Source organism: Mesoplodon densirostris, chromosome 10 (assembly GCF_025265405.1).
Source record: "Mesoplodon densirostris isolate mMesDen1 chromosome 10, mMesDen1 primary haplotype, whole genome shotgun sequence".
NCBI classification, from domain to species: domain Eukaryota; kingdom Metazoa; phylum Chordata; class Mammalia; order Artiodactyla; family Ziphiidae; genus Mesoplodon; species Mesoplodon densirostris.
In genome coordinates this window covers 16,902,395-16,928,643 of record NC_082670.1, presented here as the reverse complement: position 1 = coordinate 16,928,643, position 26,249 = coordinate 16,902,395, and the positions used below count along the sequence as shown (strand labels likewise).

The window sequence follows — 26,249 nt, the reverse complement described above, 5'->3', positions numbered from 1 at the left end:
TTCTGTCATTTCTTTCTTAATGCATCTACATTCCCTCCCTCCCTCTCTGCCTCTCCAACTCCCACACACACACTCACTCTCTCCTTCTCCCTCTCTCTCTCCCCCTCTCTCTCTCTCTCCTTCTCTCTCTCTCTCCCTCTCTCTCTCCCCCTCTCCTTCACTCATTCACTCACTCACTCTCTCTCCCCCTCTCCTTCTCTCTCTCTCTGCCCCCCCACTCTCTCCCCCTCTCCTTCTCTCACACACACTCTCTTCCTTCCTCTCTCTCTCCCTCCCTCTCTCTCTCCCCCTCTCCTTCTCTCACACACACTCTCTTCCTTCCTCTCTCTCTCTCTCTCTCTCTCTCTCTCCCCGCCTCCTTCTCTCACACACTCTCTCTGTCTCTCACTCACTCACCACAAGAAGAAAAACACCAAAGAATGAACCGTTACAACATAAATAAGTCTGGGCAGTTTGTAACAATGGTTCAGCAGAGTATCTCTGCAAGGACACAAAAAAATGGTTCAGCAGAGTATCTCTACAAGGACACAAAAAGACACTGTTGCAGAATGTTCAGATTGTTCACAATCTAGGATGAGGATTGGATACTCTTAACTTTCCTCTAAAAATATCCAATGGCGCCAACCTACAGAAACCCTACAGCAAGTTGTATAGGACTCTTCCCTTTGGTTAGCTTTTCACCGGTTATATTGACTTCTCCACTTTTTTTTTTTTTCAAGTTAAATGTAAAACACTAAGCTTCTGTCTGAGTGAAAAGAAGCATTGTTCTCAGCTGAAACAAACTTTTTAGAATTATATAAAATACTGTTTTCTAGCAGTTAAATTATAGAATGAACTGAAGTCTCAACCTTTCTTCCAATTAGTTAAGACCTTCTGTGATAATTTTAAACTCTGCTTTTGCTTTCTGTCTAAACTCTTGTAAAATTTCTAGTTTCTAAACCAGGTTTATAATCATTGTTATCACAAAATGGAGTATCAGAAACAATGAGATACATACTTTCCTCATAGATCCCATTTCAAATATGGTCACTGCCGATCTTAAGAGTGGAAAATATGTGAAAATCCCAATTATCCTTTTTTGTTATTATTATTTGTATACGCAACATCTAAGCCATGAGCTTCTCCAGTGTATTTTGTTATTGTTATTATCAATACTTCATCAGAGACAGCTAGGGTAACCAAAAAGAAGAAAAGTTCTCAAATGTCAACTGTGTTGTTTCTTAAACATTCTGAATAAAGTAAACAGGAGAAAGAAGGGCCATTGGTTCACAAATATGTTGAGAATCTCATCCAATACTCTAGTCCTGATAAACGAAGAAGGTAAATAAAATACACATCTTGCCTCAAAGACTACAACCTGTAGCAGAGGCATCAAGTTAAGACCCAGTGAGCATTCTCCCTTTCTTCAGTACTGACAGAACCCCAATTCTGTTGGGAACAACAACATGACTAGTCTAAAACAAATGAAAATAAACCACATTTCCTAGCCTCCCTTACAAATAGAGGTAGTCATGTAATATGGCTCCGGCCAATGAGATGCAGACACAGGGTTCTGTGTGGGACTTCCAATGAAGTGCTTTTAAAGGAGGGACCAACTCAGCTGGCACTGTCCCATTTGGTAGTTCCTCCTTTTTGTAAAGTACATATGATGGCTGAAGAGTAGCAGCCATTTTACATCATAATGCAAAGATCAATAAAACTTTAGAGACTTAGCCCTCACATCCTTGAGTTGGTAAACCAAAGCCAGCAACTTCCTAACTATGGACTTTGCATTATATAAAGGAAAATAAACCCCCTATCTTATTGAAGCTTCTACTTTTAGGGTCCTCTATGACATGCGGCTGAACTTAATTTCTAAGTAATGCAATCTAATAGGAAAGAGATACAGAAGAAGTTCTGTGAAAAGCTTACAGAGGAAGACACTTGTTCTGACAGAGGCAGGGAGTGGAGGGGGGGTGAGGAGAAAAAGCATACAGAGAAAGCAAACACATGAGTTGGTTCATTCATTTGTTCAACTCTTATTGTCAACCACTGTGTTAGGTGCTGGGATACAGATAAAAGACACAGTGGCTGTCCCTAAGGAACCCTGAAATGGGTTACAGACAGATGAAGATATGATTAAAATACAGGGTTATTTATAGGGGCAGCCACACACAGCTGTTCCGGATTGTGTCTACAAGAACTGACATCTTTTCCTAATCCCACAAAGGTAACATCCACTCATCAAAGCCTGTACCCAAAGGTGCCTCAAGGACTGCCCTCAGCCCTTAAGCTATAAAAACAGTAATAGAGGTAAACATAAGGTACTTTGAGTAGAATCTGCACCCACACATAAGACTATTAACTAAAGGCAGAGTTGCATTTTACCTGAGGATTTTGTTTATCCTGCACTGCCACCCCTTATCCAGTTTTTGATGATCACAGACAACCATTCCTTAATGCAGTCTAAAATCAACGTAACTATTTTAATATGGCCCAGAGGACACCTAAACCTAAACCTAATTGTAACCATAAATAAGGAACAGAAATAGTAAACATTTAATATTTTAATATGGTGTGCTATGGGTTTAAAGGGTTTAAAGGGTTTAAAGGTCATACTTTTTTATTTCATTTATTATCAGTTAATAAACAACACTACTGAGTGACCAAAAATTAAGAAAGATTATGTTTTTCACACTTAGAGCATACAAGAAGGAGTAAATGGGCTTCCCTGGTGGCGCAGTGGTTGAGAGTCCGCCTGCCGATACAGGGGACACGGGTTCGTGCCCCGGTCCGGGAGGATCCCACATGCCGCGGAGCAGCTGGGCCCATGAGCCATGGCCGCGGAGCCTGTGCTCCACAATGGGAGAGGCCACAACGGTGAGAGGCCCGCGTACCGCAAAAAAAAAAAAAAAAAAAAAAAAAAGAAGGGGAGTAAAAATACACAAGTGTCTTTTTTTCTCTGCTGTTGTACTAACACACACACCAAGAATAAGTAGAATGTCTTTCAAACCAAAGCAATAGGAAATCACTCCTGGCTGAAAGCACAGGCTTAGATCATGTTGATTTCTTCTTTAATCCTGCTGAAGCAAGTTTCTGCATGCTTTCTGGGGCCTCCACCTACAGAGCTGTTAGGACAACAGCCAACACATATATTTAATTACGTGAGTATTCAATGCTATCAGCCAGCTGTTGCCAGTACATAATACTCTGACCTTTCACTTACTCTCTTGCTTAAAATGCCAAAAACAAAGCAACTGTTGATGTAACAGTAATCATGAAATATGCAAAATACTATTCTCCAAAAAGATTTTTGATAGCTATGAAACTCAGTTTTGCATTTTATAATGATTTATTACATCTAAACTGCTTTTTCTGTTCCTGATTTGCAAATTAAGTAACTTATCTTACAACTGTAAATTTAACTATTCCTTCATTTTTTTTAAGTCAACCAGGAATTCAATCCTAAAATATACTTTCTCCTTTACTCCCCATCAAATTTCTCACTGGGATTTGTCATGTAATAATCTCCCTGCACTCCCATTCATCTCCATGTTTTCCATGGATAGGGGACAAACAACTGAAGTCTGTAGCAGGAAATGGGTCAAAATCTGCTCTGAATTATGTAACTCTCACCCCTCACTTTAGGAATCAACAGAGAACTCTTCATTTATGTTTCCAGAAACCATGTTCCTCTAATACCATCATTAACCCCAGACTAGCTGACAGGGAAAAAACAATACAAAGTCCTAGCATCAACAGAAAGTAGACTAAACAGACCCATGACTTAAGACTTGAATAATATGAATTCACATATGGTAGACAGTAAGAAGACCTAACACATAAACAGCAACTTATCCAGAGAAATTTGGTCTTCATCAAATCAGCTTTCAATTCAATGCAAAACTCAGTGCCAAATGTTTCCCAGGCACTGTACCAGAGACCAAGGATCCCTCAGGAAACAAGTGAGACCACATCACTGTCTGCATAGATCTTACTGTTCCACTCCTCTCTCAAAGATCCTACATCAAGTCAACCTCTCCAAAACATCTACTTCTTACCCCACAACAGCCGTGTTGATTTCTTTCTCCCGCTTCGGTGTTTTTAATGTTTTTTGCTCATTCATTGAAACTGGACAATCTGATACTCAAATGTAAGACAAGTGTTGTGATATTAATATAGTCATATAATTAATAATATACTTAACACAAAATAATACATTAGCAATGACTTGCTGATGCCCTGACAGCAGAATGATGCCAAGCACTCTTCCCAAAAAAGGAAGAATCAATCAATTTAACCTAAGTGTACAAACACATGTTGAGTACAACTGTGTGTGTAAAACAAGGTCTAACACTACCCGGTTTTCATCTACACCTTTGTTACCCTCTGACTCAAGATGAGATGCTTCAATTAATCCAATGGCCAAGGTCCTGAAGCAGAGCCAGCTCACTTAGTTTGGCAGGAAGAACAGGGTCCTGCCACTCACGGCTGAGCTTCTGGCAGCGCAACCAAGCAATACTCCAAGGAGGGAGAAGAGTTCTCACTCCTGTTACTACCTGACTCTGGAAAGAAACTGTGGACCAACAGTGGCAAGCACAAGTTTCTTTTTTTTTTTTTTTTTTCCGGTACGCGGGCCTCTCACTGCTGTGGCCTCTCCCGTTGCGGAGCACAGGCTCCGGACGCGCAGGCTCAGCGGCCATGGCTCACGGGCCCAACCGCTCCGCGGCATGTGGGATCTTCCCGGACCGGGGCACGAACCCGTGTCCCCCGCATCGGCAGGCGGACTCCCAACCACTGCACCACCAGGGAAGCCCTAGCACAAGTTTCTTATCTCATTTAGGACAAGAAGGGGCAGGTTTCTTCCTAGTTTAGAAGCAAAACAGCACGATTTCTTAAAAAGAGAGCCCTTTAGTACAATCTTTGCAAATTAGAATGTTCTTTCCCCTTTTTGCAAATATACAGCCTGTCTCTACAAGGGATTCACAGGTGCCTTGGGAGTCTCTTCTCAGAACAGCTGACAAGCAAGTCTTACTCCATGAATGGTATCTGTTTCCCAAGAAAAGGAAAATCATTACATGGAAGAGTCAGAGGGTCAAAGACTTCATAAAAAAGGATTTTCCTGAGGTCAATAACCTGACCTCAAGACCACAATCTAGTAGAGAGCCAAATATGTAAACAAATAATAAAATGTAATATGCAACAATAGATGTTTGTACGGGATAAAGAAGTAGCACAGAACAGAGGGTGATTAACTCTGGGGACCCTGGAGGTAAAGGGTGGGAGTTAGAAGGGAGATAACCTTGCACACAGTATTACCTTTGATATGAGTCCCACAAGATGACGAGGTTGCCAAGTAGAATTACATGGGGTGCACGAGAGTGTGTGTGTGTGTGTGCGCGCGTGCGTGTGCGCATGGACGTGCACACATGCATGCCTTTGGGGGAAAGGGAGAGCATGTTCCAAGGAACAGGAAAAGCATATGCAAACACATTATATGTCTGGAAAATCATACAATTTAGGCAAGAAGTAAAATTCTATGGAGGAGTGGTGAGAAAAGAGGCCATAGAGGTAGGCAAGGAACAGATTATTTTAAAAGACCTTGTTACACTAGGAAATTATATCTTTCTCCTGTAGCTGAGAAGGAACCATTACAGGGTGTGAAGGAGAGGAACGCATGAACTGGAACAGAAAAGGAGCTGAGAACAAGCTTAACTTCTACTGTAATATAAGAGCAAGAGATATTGAGGACCATAACTAAGACTTTAGCAATAGGGATGGAGAGAAAGGATTAAATTCAAAAGATATGTGTCTAGTTCGTGGCAATCTGATGAAACATGAGAACACAGTGGTTCACTGCAAGTTCCAAGAAGCAACAAAACACCAACAACACTGGGCAAAAGTAATGAGAAGGAAGGAATCAAAGGGAGGAAGGAAAAGATATTTTAGAAGTAGAATCAGTTCTGAGGATGGAAAATAGGGGAGGGAAAGAGGGAGTCAAAGAAAACTCCCAGACTATCTGATAGGTGACCTTGTAACCAAACAAGATAGGCAATACGAACAGGAACATTAGCTGGGGAAAAGGTGAGGTAGATAATGAAGAAGCTCTGACACGATGATTTAAAGTGTCAACTTTAAGGGGCATCTAAATGGAAAAGTCCAGAAAGCAGTTGGACATACAATGGACATACAAGTTTGGTTCTTGGAAGGAGAGAACAGGGTCAGAAACAGAAATTTGGGAGTGATCAACACACAGATAGTATCTAAATAGTGAAAGTAGATGAGAAATGGTAGGAGGAAACGTAAACTCATGTTAAAAATAGCACTGTTTGGAGAAAAACAATCACCTTAGACAAAACTTAATTGACAATACCTATTAAGTCAAACAGTACAATATTTTGAACTAACTTTCCATATAGAGGGAAACCTTTAAGGTGGGAAAGGATAGCTGGAACCATGAAACTGTGACTTGTAAATGACACTTGAAACAATAACATAAAAGTGCTACTGAACTAAAGCCATTTCATACTAGAAAAGCCAAAATTAAAATGTCTAAGTTTTAAGAAAAAATCCACAACCTACAACATTAAAAAATAAGTTTAACAAAAGAACTTGTGTTATCTAACCTGTTTCTTGAAAAAGGCCAAACTAAAACCTAGTATTATTTTTTATCTCCCAATGCCAATTGTTTTAATTTAAAAAATAAAGATAACCTGATTACTAACAAATCTAGTTAAAGACAGAACCAGCCGAGTTTTTTTTCTTTTTTTAAACTGTATAATTACTAACTGAAAAGGAAAGCACTTCTCTGTTTGTAATAAGTCAGCTTTTTTGAAGGCAATTTATTTCACAAATTCAAGTTGAAATAATATTCTGATGCCTCCCCCAACTTCAATTTACAATGAAGAACTCAAAGTTAAATCCACATAAAGCAAAAAATCTTTTCATACTAAGAGTGAACATCCAATAATTTACTTGATCAACAGAATGCTATTTCTAAAAAGAGCTCTCCTTTAAACAGAAGATATCATACAAAGCAGGTTATCTATCCTCTGTCTCAACATACACTTTTCTTCTTTGCCCATTTCTCCTTATATTTCCATTGTTCTTTCAAGTAATTTCATTGAGATATCTAAACCATCCCTTCAACATTACCATTTATTTCGACAGGCAAAGGTGGTTCAAAGAACGAGTGACTCGTCTATCTACTATCAGTGTGGCTAAACCACAGTGCCCATTTGGGTTAATAACGCACAAGGTCAAACAGAGGTTGACAGTCCATGATCAAAGCAAGCTGGCTATTCTTTCTGTCATTTATATAGAACACACAAGACGTGTTTATCTTCACCAGCCTCTGAATGACCTCCTTTAGGTGGCATGGAAAAGATCCCACATTTCTATAAAGCACTAACCAAAGGAGTTTTCTTATTTGATACTCTCATTAAGAGCAAATTTTATTTTTTTTTTGAAACTTTTGATCTTTTTCGTTTACTCAAGAACCCCTCAAGTTTAAGGCCATATTGTCTAAATCAAATTGGTTTAATGGATAAAACAAGGACAGGGCAACTGGCAAATGCTCAAGAGGAAAGAGTATGCACACAACAGGCTGCCATCACAAAACATGGGGCTCATTAGAGATTTTTTTCAAAATTAGTAAAGGCAATAGCATTTAACATTTCAAAGTTCAAAAGGCAGCCAAAAAAATCATTCTTAACTCCCTTTTTACTACTTAAAACTCCTACTGTTTTATCAATCTGAACATCAATAATACAAACACTATAAAGCCTTAGTAATCAGATCAACTAGTAGAAGGTACTGAGCAGTACAGCCTACGGATTAACACGTATGCATTTTCATGCCAGGTATGTAACTTGGACTAGATTAAGGAATTATTTAAAAATAGAATGATTTACTATCAGCATTAGTGTATAAAATGAAAATTTCCAAATAATTTTAAGCCAATATTCTCTGTGACCAAGGTTAAATAATACTCCCAATATTTTTTATACTGTGAAGTTGCAAAACTAATACTTTTGACCACCACCACCAAGAGAAGAAGAAAAAAAAAAAGGCCCTGGCTGTCTTGTCACAAATTCACAATTCTGGGATCTTATGCATTGATTACATGAAAGATAGTAAATCCCTCAGTTTTCTTTCTTTTCTCCTGTTAAAACAAGAGGGTCCTACTGCCTTGTAGCTCAAGAGAAATAAAATGAGTTGATAATAGACAAACAACTATTAAATATCAAAAATACACATGGCATGGAGAACTACGTTCAATATCCTATGATAAACCATAATGGAAATTATATAAAGAAAGAATGTATATATATGTATAACTGAATCACTTTGCTGTACAGCATTAATTAACACAACACTGTAAATCAACTATACTTCAATAAAAAAATTTCCACAGTTGAAACAAAAAAGAATACACTGGGAGAGAGACAAAAGCAGATGATCAGAAATGATGGCAAACACTCAGAAATAAGTGGCAAAGTGAAGCAATCATTATTTGTAGGGGGTTCAGGTTAGAAAAAAATAGCCCCCAGCCCATCCTGAAAATGGGTGAATATGAGCATAATGCATTAGGTACAGCTGAACAAGGACAGATGAAACACCCTATCAGGGTCTCCTTGAGTTTAAATGTTGCCTCACTGTCATGGGGGGAAAAAATGCATGCTCGTGAGGAGGCTGAAGGGAAAGGATGGAGCTAGAGGTTGAGAGAAGACAAACGTGTCGCATGACTGAAGGTGTAATAAAGTTTATGAACTATTTTTCTTTGTTTTGCTTTGTTAGGAGAGAGTGGTGAAAGGAGGGGAACATTTAAATAAAGCAAAATGCTTGACAAGAGTAGGTAATCTTTCACTGAAAGTCTTTAAATGTATAAATGTCACTTGAATTTGACATTTTCTCAAAGTTAATTGTTACTGTGCCTTCTACAGGATTATATTTATTCTGGAAACAAATCCAACGTTAGCTTAGGTGGTATGTTAACAAGAACTAGTTGTGATTATCAAAAGCTTTCAAAGCCATTTAAAAAAATACTTAATCACCTATAATACTGTTTTTAAATTTTCTTTCAAGCAAGCAGAATAGTGCATTAAAGGAACCTGCGCTCTCTACCACTAGCATCGTAGTGTTAAAATGACAAACATATCTTAAGTGATTACCTCACTTAATCTTTCAAACACTGTATCATTACCTTGAACCGCATTCACAACAGTTTATATAAGAAAACCCATTGACACAAGTTATATTTGAGTTTTTAAGTAAACTTTTAGAAACAGTCTAGAAGTGTATCCGTTAATCACATTTTAAAATTGATAATTACACAAACTAAATTCTCTGGGGTTTGTACTTAGAGGCTATCAGTAGCACTAAAATATCTTTGTATCTTATGCCTCTCCTATAGGAGAAAAAGTAGATAATCAGGGAACATGATAGACTTCCCATAAAAGGCATTCTTTGAAAATAAGCAGCACCTGGTAAACATCATGCTCTGCTCTTGGTTTAATTCTCCCTTCTTCTGGTCCTAACCATGACCCTAACTCCCCTGTTCCACCTCACATCACTACCACCCTCCTAAGCCTCCCACCATCGTTCAGGTAACAACTCTTCTCTGCTCCTTGCATGATTTCTGAGTGGAGGAAACCATCATATTCAACTATCGCTTCTATGGAAACAATACAAATCTGGACCTCTAGTGATGCCTCTTTGATACCTGCCTCAATTCTGTAACTGCTTACCTGACTTCTTTACCTGGTATTAAATTTAACATCGCACAGGCTCTAGTGAGACTACCTAGGTTAACATCCCACCTAGACCACTTAGGAACTCAACAGTTTTAGAGAGCTTCATCTGCAAAACAGATGCTTCTTCATCTGTAAAACAGAAATAAAATTGGTACCTACAACTCACTGGTAGACTGCAAGAATTAAACTCGATAATATCTAATTGATGTAAAGCACTTTGAACAGTGCCTGCCACATAGAAGACACTTGATAAAAATCAAATATTATCCATTACTTTATTATAATATTTAGCTGTAACTTCAAATACAGCATGTTCAAAAACAAAAACATGTCTTCCTTCAAACTGGAGAACAGAAAGGCACTAGCACTATCAAACATCTAGACTTATTATAAATCTATGCTAATTATGACTATGTCAGGAAAGCAGTAGTAGAATAAGCACCAAAATAAAGAAACAGATCAGTGGAACCAAACAGAGAGCCCACGGACAGACCCAACCATCTATGGACACTCAGCCTATGACAGAGTGGATAATATACAGATAAAAGGAGAAAGGACAGGTTTTCAAAAAATAAATGCTACTGAAAACATATTGAAAGAGCCATTTCACAGAAAAGGAAAATCTAAATGGCAAATAAACATATAAAAAGATGCTCAACATCACTAGTAATCATAGAAACACAAGTTAAGACCGCATTGAGATACCACCTCCACCACCAGATTGGTAAAAATTTACAACCCTGACCATATCAAGTACTGGCAAGAGTGGAGAACAACCACACCCATCCATGACTGGTGGCAGTGAACGCCAGTACATCCGTTGGGGGAAAAGTTCATCATTACGTAAAAGTTTGAATATGCACATACCTGTGACCCAATAATTCCTAGGTACATATCCGAAAATAACTCTTGCACATCCACACCAGAAAACATGTTCAAAATATTCCGAGCAGCAGTGCTCGTGAAAGCAAAACACAGGAAAAACTCAAAACTCTTTCAATAATAAAATGGATAAATTGTGACAAATTCATTCAGTAAAATACTATGAATGGCCAGTTATTTTACATCCATCAATATGGATAAATCTAAAAGCAAAATGTTAAGGAAAAGAAGCAAATCTCAGAACACAAACAGTATAAGTCCAATATATAAAGTTTAAAAGAGGGCAAAACTAAACAACACATTGTTTAGAGAGATATTTAATAGATGATAAATTTACTAATAAAAAGAAAGGAATGACCCACAAAAGTCAGGATAAAGGTTACATCTCAGGGATATGACTGACTGAAAGAGGGACAACGGGGTAGTTTCTAAGGTCTCAGCAATGCTTTATTTCTTATGTTGGGTGGTAGATACTAGGCGTTAAGTGTGTTAACCTTATTTAAACTGTACGTGTTTCATAAATTCATTTATGTATGATATATTTCACAATAAAACCAATGTGGTGGGGGTTGAGTTTGAGAGTGAAGTCAGGAAATGAAAAATCTTAAGAAGTCTCTCAGGGGACTTCCCTGGAGGTCCAACGGTTAAGATTCCGCGCTTCCACTGCAGGGGGTTTGATCCCTGGTCCAGGAACTAAGATCTCACGTGCCGTGCAGCACGGCCAAAAATTTTAAAAGTCTCTCGGGGAAGGCAAGAAGAAAAATAGGACTGGAGCTAAAAGGGGTGTATGGGGCTGAGTAGATCTGAATTTGTTTAAATACCAGTGAAAAGGCACCAGTGGGGTTGGAGAGGTGAAAACAGAGGTGAATGAGGAAATAATTTATAGAATGAAGGTTGTAAGAAATGGATGGAGTGGGTGGAGTAAGATTCAGAGATGTGAAAAAAAAAAGATACTTCTTTCACTGTAACTTGAGGAACAATTCAAGAACCACGGATTACATGCCTGCTCCCCCAATAAACTGTATTTCCCTTGATGGCCAGGCATTATTAGAACAGTGCTAATGGACAGGGAAGAGAAAGAGGTCAGGACTGCTTTGGATAGTTTCAAAAAGTAGAGACTGGATTCCCTGAGAAAAGTATGTTGTTAATACTTGACAGATATTCAGATCACCTATTAGCTAACTTCACAAATACTCAAATACCTATTAGAAAAGTCTACCTTAAAGTTTCATTCCTTATCAGATAAATTCAAAACAGTAGAATGCCCAAAGTCCAACTCATACTTTTGTTGATAACATACTGAGTATCTGTAATGTTAGGAATCTTTTAAAAGCTAACTTCCTGAAAATTAATTCTTACATCACTTATAAAAGATAAGAAAAAAATCAACTTCCACTTACTTAATTGAGTTTCTAAAGTGGTCTTCAGCCGGATTTTTTACAGTACAACTATTCAGGAGCCATAAGTCTGCCTCTGATGCATTTTCTATTAAAAAGATAAATATGAAAAAGAAAAGTAAGTATCACATTTAATCAGCCAAAAATATCCAAGTGCTTACTCAGATGGCACTGGGACTGCAGGGGGAGAGGAGAGCGAGCTGGTGGGCAGAGTCAAGTAAACAGGCAATTACAATATGGTCGGTAACTGCTTCAATATGGAAACATTGGTGAGAAATAAATATTAAAATATATAACCTGTGCTATTATCTTCTCATTTAAAATATAAAGAGGATAAACATTTTCTTCAAACATTTTGAATACTTGCAAGTATTTAATACTTCCAAAAACTAAAGTGAAACTGGCCTAATCTTACCTCTGAATATGAAATTAATTGCCCCTTTTTAGGCTGTGTGTTAATATTTTTCAAGCACATGTATTATACGCTGAATATTCTTCAGCTTGAGATGTTACTAAAAATATTGTTTGTCTTCTTTGAAAAAGTTAATGACTTACATCAAAGTGACTCTTTTACTCCTCACTAATTTGATTAGATACTGTTATACACTATAACAAACTCACTAGCAACACAACAAATTACCCAAACCAAACCCATCACATTTATCGAAATGAATATGTATGTATGTATGTATGTATGTATGTATGTATGTATGGCTGCACTGGGTCTTCATCGCTATGCGCAGCCTTTCTCCAGTTGTGGTGAGCGGGGGCTACTCTTCGTCGCGGTGCATGGGCTTCTCATTGCGGTGGCTTCTCTTGTTGCAGAGCACAGGTTCTAGGCGCGAGGGCTTCAGTAGTTGTGGTACGCAGGCTGCAGTAGTTGTGGCTCGTGGGCTCTAGAGCGCAGGCTCAGTAGTTATGGTACACGGGCTTAGGTGCTCCGCGGCATGTGGGATCTTCCCGGACCAGGGCTCGAACCCATGTCCCCTCCCCCCACATTAGTAGGCAGATTCTTAACCACTGCACCACCAGGGAAGTCCCTGGAAATGAATTTATAAATGCCTGAAGTGCTTGATGCTATTCCAACAACCTTGCTGCCTAAAAGGACTCACACATTAAAACAGGATTACCACAATGAAAGGAAAACCAAAGTTGAAAACTGCAGCACCTTCAATGGTATTTCAACAAGAACAGAAGCAGAGGTCAAAAGACATGAAGAACTAAGGACATATGGATCTCTGTGTGTACATCCTCTACCTGGGAATGGAGCTTCCAGTGAGAGCATTACATGAGACGGATGGTGAGCACATCCAAGCTTCTAGTAACTTGGCAAAACTTTTCCCCCCAACATTTTATTATAAAAATGGTAAATTTTTTACAAAGAGGTAAGATCCACAAATTCTTGAAAAGGAAAGCTCATTATTACTATACAGCAGCTGAATACTAGGATCCCTCCTAACTTGTCTCCCTCCTTCCATTCATACTCCCCACCCCAACCCAGTCGTCTATTTTCCCACCCAGCAGCCAGAGTGGCCTTTCGTAAAACAGCGATCTGATTACACCACTTGCCTGCTCAAACTTGGTAATGACGAGTATTCACCTACCTCTTCTAGTTCCCTCCAAATCAGTCCCCACGATGCCACCTAAAAGATAATCCTCTAGTAGCAATCTGATCATAGTACCTTTTCAATCTTACAGTGATTTACAATTGGTAGTCAAGACCTATCCAGATCTCCACCTCCTCAACTGCAATATTCATTTCTCCTTATATTCATCTATCCTTCCAGCCACACCAAACCAAATTCCTCAAGCTTGCACTATTCAATCTGCCTAGAATACCTTTATTTTCTTCACAGAATGACAGCTCATACCCCTTTCACCTGCCTATCCACCTGGCTAACTCCTTTTCATCCTTCAGTTTCAGCTTGATGTTTGTGAGATGCCCCCTCTCTGCACTCCCACGGTAGACTGTGTCTAGACTATTCTTGCACTTTACAATTCTGTATTAAAATAATTCATTTTTCCAGCCTGTCTTTATTACTATTTAAGAGATACTGAAGACAACATTTTTTTCTGCTGCTCTCTGAATGTCCAGGGCCTAACACAGTGATGGGCACAGAACAGACATTCAAATAACCATAGAACACTAGACAATGTACAAGTAGGTACAAGAAAAAAGATGACAGAGGGATAATGTGTGGGACCACGTGCATATGGTTTGTTAGATGCCATCTACCAATTTCCTAAAGCTCTGAAGGCCATACCAATCCTCTGAAATAAACTCCAAGAAAGCCATCAATTTATTTAACAAATATTTAGGGCTGAGACTTTATCTTATTCACAGCCATATCCCCAGCACTTATTACAGTGCCTCGTACATGGTAGATATTCATTAAATAAGTATTTACTGAATGAATGTTGAATTTTGAAAGACGAAGCAATACTATGCGCAATGTATTATGCACATAAGAAAAAGTCATGGATGTCTGTTAGCTAATGATAAAAATACAGAGATACAGACTTACTTCAAACAAACAAACAAAAATCAAAAGACAGAACTATCTCGGCTTCCCTGGTGGTGCAGTGGTTGAGAGTCCGCCTGCCGATGCAGGGGACACGGGTTCGTGCCCTGGTTTGGGAAGATCCCACATGCCGCGGTGCGGCTGGGCCCGTGAGCCATGGCCGCTGAGCCTGCGCGTCCGGAGCCTGTGCTCCGCAGCGGGAGAGGCCACAACAGAGAGACGCCCGCGTACCGCAAAAAAAAAAAAAAAAAGACAGAACTATCTGTGCCAGATGCCAACTTTGTATCCTGGCACATTCTTCCCTTCAGTCACTGTAAAATCATCAGACAACTCTCCCCATACTTCAACAAAAGCCCTCTCAAGGAGAACTCCAGCAATAAATAAGGCATATTGTTCTAAGCTGTCTGGAATTTTGCCAATGTTGAAATGTACTGACTTACAAAATAAAGTGAATACTGCTTGGTGATCCAGTAATTGCAATCAACAGGAATCCTGTGAATATACCAAAATGCCCACAAAATTACCTAACTTTTTGGTAACCACCCCCAAAAAGACAATGTCCCTTCTCTGATGAACACAGGAGTTTCTTATCCAATTATTTCTGAACTCAGTTTTGTGCTAATATATCTTACTTAATGTTGTCAAAAGATTGTTCTACTTATGAGCATAAATCAGTCAACTACCAAAACACAACGAGGATTTACTATGTGTCAGGCTCTGTTCTAAGTACTAGGGATATGAGAGTGAAACCAGTTTCCACCCTCAAGGAGTTTACAGCCTTAAAGAGGAAGTCTGACCAAAACAAAAGACAGAGAAATAAGCAAGATAATTTCAGGTGCCAATCAATGATATTAAGATGATTAAAGAGAATAATGAATAGAGAATAATTGTGGGGTTGCTGGTCAAAATAAGTCTCCCTTGGGGGCTTCCCTGGTGGCGCAGTGGTTGAGAATCTGCCTGCTAATGCAGGGGACGCGGGTTTGAGCCCTGGCCTGGGAAGATCCCACATGCCACGGAGCAACTAGACCCATGAGCCACAACTACTGAGCCTGTGCATCTGGAGCCTGTGCTCCGCAACAAGAGAGGCCGTGATAGTGAGAGGCCCCTGCTTGCCACAACTAGAGAAAGCCCTCGCACAGAAACGAAGACCCAACACAGCCAAAAAAAAAAAAAAAAAAAAAAAAAAGTAACAAATGTTCAAGTACAATGGTGTCAAAAAAAAGTCTCCCCTGGAAGCTTAAATCTGAGTTGAGACTTAAACAATGGGAAGGAATCTGCCACGCAAAGATCAGAAGAAAGAGCATTCCAAGGAGAAAATAGCACAAGTGCAGAGGCCGTGAAACAGGCCCAAGCTTGCCATGTTCCAGTAACAGAGAGAAGACCAGTGTGGTTGGACCCAGGGAGAGAAAGGTCTGAGAGGTAGGCAGGAACCAGATAATATTGGCAAGTTAAGAAAATTACATTTATTCTAAGAGTAATGAGAAGTCACCACTGGGTTTCAAACATGAACTAATTCCTACTTCAGAAATCCCATTCTGGAAACACTGTGAATAAAAGTCTGTAGATGGGGTAAAAGCAAAAGAAGTGGGGAAAAAAGTAAAGGCAAGAAAATCAGCTGGAAGCTGACACACTGGTCTAAGGGTAAGCAAAAGACCGTGGAAACCTGGACTGGGATTAGAGCAATGGCGAGAATGAGAAGTGAATGGAGGCATGTTTTGGAGGCAGAATTAAAAGAATTCACTGTTAGATGAGGTATAAGTCGTACAAGAAGGCATCATGTAGGATCCCTAAACACGTGGAAAAGATGCTGGCCTGAGCATCCGTTACTGAAGTGCCATTTATTGAGATGAGGGAGGTTTGGAAAGGCACGGATTTGGGGGACAGAGAATCGATAGTTCTGTTGTGGCCATGTTTTGTTTGAGATCCCTATTAAATGTCCAATTAGAAATACTGATCAGCCATTTGTATATATGAAACCAAAGCTCACAGGAGTCTTCCAGGCTGGAGACACAAATGGGAGAATCTAAACCCTAAAAAGATATCTGAATTTATAGGAATGGATGTGCTCACCTAAGGAGAGAATATAGGGTCGGGGGAAAAAGGAGAGAGAAAAAGCAGAAGACAGAACATCGGGTTGTTCAAAGGTCTGATGGAGTTGAGATGAGAAAAGGACGTGGAAAAGGAACAGCCAATAAGATAAGGGGATAAAAACTAGGGAGCATGGTGTCATAGAAATCCAGAGAAGCAAGTACTTTAAAAAGAAATACTCAATTGTGTTAAATGCTAAGAGTTCAAGAAAGATATCTGTATAAATACTGGTATTGTTACCAAAAAAAATAAGATGGTCCTCCACCCTTTTTCATTTTCCTTTCTCAATTTTGAGTATTTGCTTGCTCTGTGCCAACTTACAATCACCCAGCAAAGGCCCTTTTTTAAGGCTTTTAAATAACACAGAAAACAAGCTCACTACCAAAGGGGAGTGAGGGGGAAAATCGTATACGGCTATTTTGCCAGTAAGTAATGTGATCCCACATGTTCTGCCCCCTATGAACACATTTCCTGGGTTTTAAGTGCCATCAACTATAAGAAACACAACCAGGGCTTCCCTGGTGGCGCAGTAGTTGGGAGTCCGCCTGCCAATGCAGGGGACACGGGTTCGTGCCCCGGTCCGGGAGGATCCCACATGCCGTGGAGCGGCTGGGCCCGTGAGCCATGGCCGCTGAGCCTATGCGCCCAGAGCCTGTGCTCCGCATGGAGAGGGGCCATAGCAGTAAGAGGCCCGCGTACCGCAAAAATAAATAAATAAATATTTTTTTAAATAAAAAAAAGAAACACAACCAACTTTGTAACAGCTTTTCAAGAGAGGTGGAACATTATTCTCTGTTCTTTTAAGTTTTAAGATACATCCCAACTTCAAACATTAATATAGGAGGCAGGGTGGGGGTGAGATACATCTGAAACAGAAGAAATAAGCTAGTATTTGGCATGTCTACCTTAGAGCAGCAGCATCTAGAACAATCAGGAAATACCAGAAGATGTGCAGTTTCTAGAACCTCATCACCCCAAATAAAATAACTGTTCAAACATCCTACTGCTAGTAGGTAATTAGGTTTCTGGGTTAACTATCTACTAAGAGAAAGTTAACAGCTTATGTTCTTGCCTTAATCAGAGCATCCATGTCAGGTTCTCCAGTGTCTGGGACAGGGAAACAGAGTTAGAGAGGAGAACACAGGGGACAGGACTAGGGAAATGGGCAAGAACGGACCATGGAAGGGAAAGGCAGTAAGAAGGCACCAAGACTGGAGGCACAGACTTCGAGAAGACCCAGGGAACAATTCTACCTACCGTGAGACCTGTCCTCCAACACCTGTCCTTGTTAACCCGTGACATGCAGTTGAAAATCATCTGCACATAAGCCAAATATTGCTAATGCCAGAGCTGGGATATCAGTACTGGGGTAAAAAGCTACACACTTGAGGCTAGCCACATGGAATCTAGACCTCAAGATTTGACTACTTACAGTCTTTCATTATTTCAAATGGCGCTGCAATGAATAGCACTGTACATATATCATTTTGTATTTTTCCCAGATTACCTGTGGAATCAAGTCCAAAAAGGTGTGACTGTTGAGTCAAAGGATAAATTCCCCTCCATAAGGGGTGCATGGCTTCACATTCCCATGAGCAATGCATGAGACTGCCCATCTATCCACAGCATCACCCATGGAGTGTGCTATCAAACCTTTGTACTTCTGGCAATGCGGTGAGAAACAGGAAGCCAGTGGGATTTGAACTGTGCATTTCTCTTATTAAGAATGAGTTGAGCATTTTATCGCATGTTTAAGGGCCTTTGCAGAGTTGGGGGGGTTCCCCCCCGTTTTCCATCTGTTCAGATCTTTTGCCCATTTTTCTATCAGGATAGTCATTTTAATCTCTAGTTTTAAATTACAAATACACACAAATATACACACACACACAAAGAGGATGTTAATCTTTTGTCTATGATAGAAGTTACAATATTTTCTCCTGGCTTGTTATTTTATTTTTTTATAGTTTCTTCATGCTTTTTTATATTCAGGATATCAAATTTATCACACTTTTCTTTTTTAAATTTTACTTAAGTACAGTTGATTTACAACGTTCTGTTAATTTCCGCTGTATAGCAAAGTGACTCAGTTATACATATATATATATTCTTTTTCATATTCTTCTCCATTATGGTTTATCACAGGATATTTAATATAATTCCCTGTGCTATACAGTAGGACCCTGTTGTTTATCCATCCTATATATAATAGTTTGTATCTGCTAATCTATCAAACTTTTCTCTTACTGCTTCCAGATTTTCAGTCATAATTAGAAAGTTTCCTCTACTCCCAGATTATTAAGGAATTCACCCATGTTTTTATTTTAATACACATAGGGTTTTACATTTAGATGTTTGCTCTATTAGAACTTTACCCCGATGTACACTGATCTCACTGAATTTTTTTAATGTGAAATGAAATAAGATCCTTTGTGCTCATACCAAATTGGAAAACATTAGAAAGTATGGTACTACTTAGTGCTAGCAAAGGAATGGGGAAGCTGGCAAGCTCTACTCTGCTGATGGAGTCTATTCTGACGAAACTCTTTGGAATGCAACATGGGAATAGCTGTCAAAAATTTAAATGTGCATGAGAATTTCTCCTACACATGCTTGTAGGATACTTGCACCACACACACATATTTATATACAAACACACAGATATACATATACATATATATGTACATACATATAAATTTTAAAATTCACATGGAAGATTACTGACAAAGCAAAAAACTTGGAAAGCCTACATATCCATTATAAGGAGACTGGTTAAATAAATTATGAGACTGCATCTAAAATGCCATTCAGCTGTTAAAAAGGCAAGATAAATCTGTAAGTACTAATTTATAATAATCTTTGTTATATCATCAGATGAAAGCAAGGTGAAGAGTAGGTCTTGTATTTCACTCGTGTTTTAAAATGGAAAAAGAGGAAATCCTGTTCTAAGTTAAAAAAAAAAATTCTCGAAGCATAAATATGAAACTGTTTGAGGTGTTTGCCCTTGGAAATAAGATGAAGGTTCAGTTGGTCTCCAATATGGTCTTAATATGCACTTTTATAGTCTCTTTTTTTCTGTTTAAACTTGCATGCATATTACTTTTATAATTTTATAAAGTTTAACCCTGAGAAGGGACACATTAATATTTAATTTACCTCTGTCTTCATTGTTTGAATTTCTAACAGCATTTAAACTAAACTAAAAAAAACTAATCAAGCCTTTAAAAATTTTTTTTTAATTTCCTTTTTCATAGGGCTCAGAATCAATAGTGTTCTTTCATTTTAAGGTAAGAACATAAACTATTTTCCTGCTGTGATCCATCATGAAAACAGTGACCTGATATACATTTTCTGGGACTTTTCTCCCCACTGCTAAAAGCTTTTGCACTCACTGAACCAAGAAAATGATGGTCATTGACACACCACTCACTTTGAGTGTGAGGATGGAGAAACAAACTATTATTTGTTTTAATCGAAACGCATTTACTTTCCAAACTATTTCTTTATGTATACAAGATAAATTACTTCTAAATCCAAAGTAATAAAAATCTGATTGGCAATAATGATAATAGCTAACATTATTGAGTACATATTATGCACCCAGCAATGAGCCAAGCACGTCATACTCTTTTTTTTTTTTCCCATTTAATCCTCCCAATTTGAGGTGGGTTCAACTTTTACTCCAGTTTTACAGAGGGGGAATCTAAGGCTTAGAAAGGATAAGTAACTTGCCTAAAATCACACAGAAAGAGAGGGGGCCAGAATTAGAAATCCAGACAAACTGACTTCAGAGACTGTAAATTTAAGGAAATTAGAATGCCTCATTAGGGGCTCTTTGCTTCTTGATCAAAAATAATATAGGGCTTCCCTGGTGGCACAGTGGTTGAGAGTCCACCTGCCGATGCAGGGGACACGGGTTCGTGCCCCGGTCCGGGAAGATCCCACATGCCGCGGAGCAGCTGAGCCAGTGAGCCATGGCTGCTAAGCCTGCGCGTCCAGAGCCTGTGCTCCGCAACGGGAGAGGCCACAACAGTGAGAGGCCCACGTACCGCAAAAAAATAAATTAATTAATTAATAATAATAATAATATAGACAACACCTAAAAACAAAGTAAAAAATGTATTACATGACCCTGAGGTTGCCTCATGATACTACTTCTAATAAGACAAATAACCAGGCTTCAAAAGGAGCTGTTTGGCTATTTCCAAAATTTCCAAGAGCTTGAACATGTCAGCTCTTGGCCTTCCATTATCAGTGGGAAACAGGCAGGTAAAGAAAGAATTAATATTGAGTGCATACAAAATGTTTAACTAGTAAGAACCTGCTATATTAAAAAAGTTAATAAAATAAAATTCAAACAAAAAAAAAAATACTGAGTGCAGGAGCATTACTGCAGAGCACAGGCTGACTTTCAAAGCAACCAGTCTTCCCTTCCCCCTGCAGCCTTCTGTATAATGGTGGCATTACAGAAGAGATGGGCATGGTTCATATCAACAGTACCCACAATAAACCGTTTACCTTACACAACTGTTCCATCTGAAAGTCAACTAGAGGAGCAGCCTCAAACAGTAAGAGGAGCCTTACAGCTACTTAAATCCATAGATTTAAGTAAGGCAGCTAAGCAAGCTGATACAAATAAAAATTCACTAAGAACAAAACGAAGAGGGAGGAAAGTCTTGATTATTTTGGACCCAACAGCATTTGGGGGGAATTTTTTACCACAGAACTCTGGAAGGCAAGGCAAGTCCAAACAGTTCAAATGTCCATTATGTTTAATCACAGCTGGGAGTTTATTTATGTAATACAAATCACTGGATGCCTACTAAAAACTCAGAGAATAGAGCATGCTATAATACAAAAATTTTAAAGCACCTTTAAGGAGCATATTGAAAAACATCTTAAAACCAATAAAAGGCAAAACAAAAATTCTGGTCAACAGATTCATATTTTCCTTCCACATTTCATTTATTGTTCTTTGTAGGGCCTGTGTAAATGCACAGCATGGAGTAACCATGCTTTCAAAATCTATTTTATAAAAGCAAAGTGATCCATGACAAAGAATGCTCCCTTTAACCAGCTAGGCTTGGAGGGGTGGGAGGCTGGGGAGAAGACAGGGAGAAAAAGAAGGTGTAGGAAAGATGAAGAGGAGAAATGAAAGAGAAGGACAGACTGACAGAGTATCTCTAGCTCCCACACTGAAATACGGATAGCAAGAACAGAGCCCCCTCCACTGTGCAGTGTTGGTGACTGTTCGTCATGTTTCTGAGTGACGTAGAACATAGCAGCTCCTGGGGAAAGCACTTACACTTGGAGATTACACACATAATGAGTTTGTTCTTTTAAAACAGTCATGCTGGGCCTCCCTGGTGGCGCAGTGGTTGAGAGTCCGCCTGCCGATGCAGGGGATATGGGTTCGTGCCCCGGTCTGGGAGGATCCCATATGCCGCGGAGCGGCTGGGCCCGTGAGCCATGGCCGCTGGGCCTGCGCATCCGGAGCCTGTGCTCCACAACGGGAGAGGCCACAACAGTGAGAGGCCCGCATACCGCAAAAAGAAAAAAATAATAAAAAATAAAACAGTCATGCTGAGTGCTTCACAGAAATAAGATGAGGAAACCAAGGGTCAGCTTGAACTCTGCTTACTGTATGAAAGGAAAAGAACATTTTTTTCTCCTAAATGAGAAATAATAGCTGGCAAAACTCTACCAGTAACTACTGAAGATTAATTATATAGCGAAACACACCCGGTCATAGTCAAAATCAGAGCGCTAGACAGACAGACCGTTTACTTACCATGTACAACAGAGCACTGCTAATACTCCCCCAGTCTCCTTCCAGATCAAATTGCTCTGCTGATCCCTATACATAATTACTTCAGAAGTCACTGTGTTCAAAGAATCCCTAAAAGGATATCTATTTCTAGGTGTTAAATAGGCTTGTAAACTAAGAAGCAATAAATACACCAAATGGACTTCAGAGGGGACTGCAAGATCTGGTCCCCACCCCTCTACCCAAAGCCCACCTTGTATGCTACTATGTTCCTGCCACACTGAGCCTTTAGGCCCTCAGGCCTAATAAGTAAAATTCAAATGTTGAGATGACCAAAATCTAATTGAAAAAAAGTGGGCAAAGTCTATGAACAGTTTACGAAGGAAGAAACACATATGGCTCTTGAACATACAAAAAGATGTTGAACCCCATTCTTAATCAATGAAAACTAAAACTGCACCCCCCAAAAAAACTGTACCATTTTTCTTCACTTCCTATATTGTCGAAATCCCAAAAATTTGATAACACACTGAACTGATGTAACCGTGAGGAAACAGGCACTCTCATGCATTGCTGGTGGGAATATAAACTAGGCCACCACTTATGGAGGCAATTTGACATGATCTCCCGAAATGGCAAATGCATATCCTCTGACCAAGCAGTTCCAAGAATTTAGCTACGACAAACATACTTGCACAGGTGCAAAGTCATTAATTGCAGCTTTATTTCTAACAGCAAAAGGTGACTGACTAAACACATTTTAGTTTATTCAGAATTGAGACTCCTATGGGGGGAGAGATAAATTAGGAGTTTGGGATTAACATATATACATGACTATATATAAAATAGATAATCAATAAGGACCTACTGTATAGCACAGGGAATTCTACTCAATAATCTGTAATAACCTATATGGGAAAGGAATCTGAAAAAGAATGGATAAATGTATATGTGTAACTGAATCACTTTGCCATACACCTGAAACTAACACAACATTGTAAATCAACTATACTCTAATATAAAATAAAAATTAAATTAAAAAAAAGAATTAAGACTCCTATAAGCTACTTACAAAAGAAAAAAAAAAGAATAACCTTGAAGTCCTAATATAAAAAGATCTCCAGGACACATTGTTCAAAGAAAATAATAAGACACTAAAAATATATATATATACTATGCTACCACTGGAAACTGAGAATACATATTCCCATTTGCTTGTATTTTGGATGTACATCAGAAACAAATAGCAATGGCTGGGATGGGGAGGAAGGAGTCGAATAGGACTGATGGGAGACGAGAGGAAGATTTTTTTCCTTGTATAACTTACTTTTTATTTTTGAACCTATTCAAAATGTAAGCATCTTCAAAGTAAAAAAGCAACTGTAAAGACTGTAGCTTGTCTTAATCCTCCTATCTTCCCATTTCTTTACTCCCTTCCATAGTCAAACATCTGGAAAGATGTGTCTCTCTGTACTAGATATCCTCTGCCACCTCCCATCCACTCTTGGACCACTTCATTTTGATGAAGACCATCAACCACTCTCCATTCCCCGGAAACCACTTTTATCGAGGGAACTGATGCCAAATGCCACAGACAGCGCACCATGCAGTCAAACACTGTTTTCTTTACGTTGCGGATAGCATCACTCTCCTGTTTTCCTCCTACTTCCTTGGCTGCTCTACTTTATCCATTCCCATCTGCCCTCCATGAAGTAGAGTTCCTTAGGACTAGATTTTGGTTCCCTTGTCATCTATTCACTGGATGATTCCAACCATATCTCTCACGGTTTTAAATACTACCAGTGCACTGAGAGGTGATACCCAAATTTATTCTCCCAGTTCAGACATCCATCTGAGCTCACTACACAACTCATCTAGTAACATCTCCACTGGAACATACTGAAAAAATATTAAACTGGACACAGACCATTTCCAAAACTGAACTCTCCAATTTTCAGGTTCTAGTTAGGAAAACAGAAACCACTCTAGACGTTAAGATAAAGAAAAATTAATACAGAAGTGTGGTTACGTGGGCGATGGAAAAGGCAAGACACCAAATGTCTTCACCAAATGGGGAAGGGTGAAACAACCAGGAGATGAGTAACAGCAGGAAGCCATTATCAGCCTAAGGGCTGGAGGGACTGACTGGAAGAGCCCAGAAGCTGTGATCACTGGCGGGGGGCAAGGGCAACAACAGGAGCTGCCCATCGGAAAGCAGCACTGCAGCGAAGGGAGGAGCTGTCTGACAGGCACGGAAGCCACCGGAATGAAACTGCCACTTCCTGGAACCGGACCCAGAGCAAAAAGCGTGGGAGGAAACCACCCTACTTTCTCCCTACTCCCATCCGCCAGGCTTCCATTAGCGCCTCCTGTTGGCCAAATCTAACCACAAGATCCAAAAGGCAAGGAGACTGAAATGCAGTTCCATGCAATACAGAGGACAGAGGAAATCAGGGAACTGAAACTGAGAGCCAGCAGGCAAATGACTAAACCTTCCATCTTCCAGAATTCCCCATCTCCATAAATGGCATCTCAGATCTAAGAGTACATCTAGGTGTACTCATGCTGAAACCAGAAACCTCGGGAGTCATCATTCATCATTCCTTTCACCTCACCATCTCCCGCAGCAAATCCAGCAACTCCCAAAGGAGTTTACCTCCAAAGAATGTGAAGGTGTCTGCTATTTATCTCCACGGCTGCCACCCTTGTATAAGTCTCCTCCCTCCCTACGGCTGCCATTACAGCAATTATGAAAACTATCAATGAACCAAAGGGAAGCAAGAGTTGTTTTGTTTTAACTAGATTATCATGGATAATTTATACATGTGGACAATGAAAACTGGGTGAATAAAATACACACTATTGGCAGCCAACTGCAACTATATTTTGCTAAGGAGAAAATAATTCATTATTGAGAATTTGCTACAAACCAAAAAATAGAATTGTTTAAAAATATATAATTGTATCTTTTTTTTTTAAAGAACTCAGTAAAATAAAATTCCAGTTTATTGTTGGACAACAGTGTTTCACACATACATCAACAGACCAAAAAAAAATAAACAGTCACTTCATAGAGAAAAAAAGGGGAAAAAATTAATCTTTTATCTTTGGCCTTTATAACCATCTCATAAAACTACTTATAATACAGCTAAGTACATACCCCAAAAAAGTTACTGGCATTCTGGGAATAAGACTGTTTTTGTTGTTGCTTTTGCTTTGTTTTTTTTTTAACCAGTTGTTTTTTCTCCTTTGAGATTATAAAGAACACGGTCACACAACAAGTAAAGTCTGAAGTAGGACTGAGAACACTCCGAAGGCTGGTCTGGTCATCCAAGATCATTAAAAATGGCTGACCCCTAACAGTATGTTCAAAAATAAAAATGCAAATTAAAATACAAACAAATCTTCCTTTTGAAAGCACTTTTTTTTAAATTGACGTTTAGCTGATTTACAGTGTTGTGTTAGTTTCAAACATACAGCAGTGATTCACTTATACAAACATATACATATTGATATATATACAAATCTATTCTTTTTCAGATTCTTTTCCATTATAGGTAATTACAAGATATTGAATATAGTTCCCTGTGCTACAGTAGGCCCTTGTGGGTTATCTATTTTACATACAGTAGTGTGTATATATTAATAGCAAACACCTAATTCATCCCCCACCACCCCCGTTTTCCTCTTTGGTAACCATACGTTTGTCTTGCATGTCACCTTTAAGAAAAGAAGCAGGACCTTGAAAGATCTGGGTTTTTTTCTTCTCCTGTTGTAAATTCACGTTGTGGGTTGGGTTGGGTGGTGGGGAGCACACGTCACCTCCAGGTGACTCTGCCCGCAGTGGGCAGCCTGGGGGCCT

At 39.2% G+C, this 26,249-nt stretch overlaps 1 protein-coding gene across 5 annotated transcripts in view; it reads right to left on the bottom strand.

Annotated features, from left to right (window-relative positions):
• Positions 1–26,249, bottom strand: part of CDKAL1 (CDK5 regulatory subunit associated protein 1 like 1) — a 657,744-nt gene that overhangs the window by 545,508 nt on the left and 85,987 nt on the right. For all 5 annotated transcript variants that reach the window (XM_060109792.1, XM_060109791.1, XM_060109795.1 and 2 more), the window contains one exon: positions 12,017–12,101. In XM_060109792.1, the coding sequence (XP_059965775.1) occupies positions 12,017–12,101 (85 nt within the window). The remainder of the gene's footprint in view (positions 1–12,016; positions 12,102–26,249) is intronic.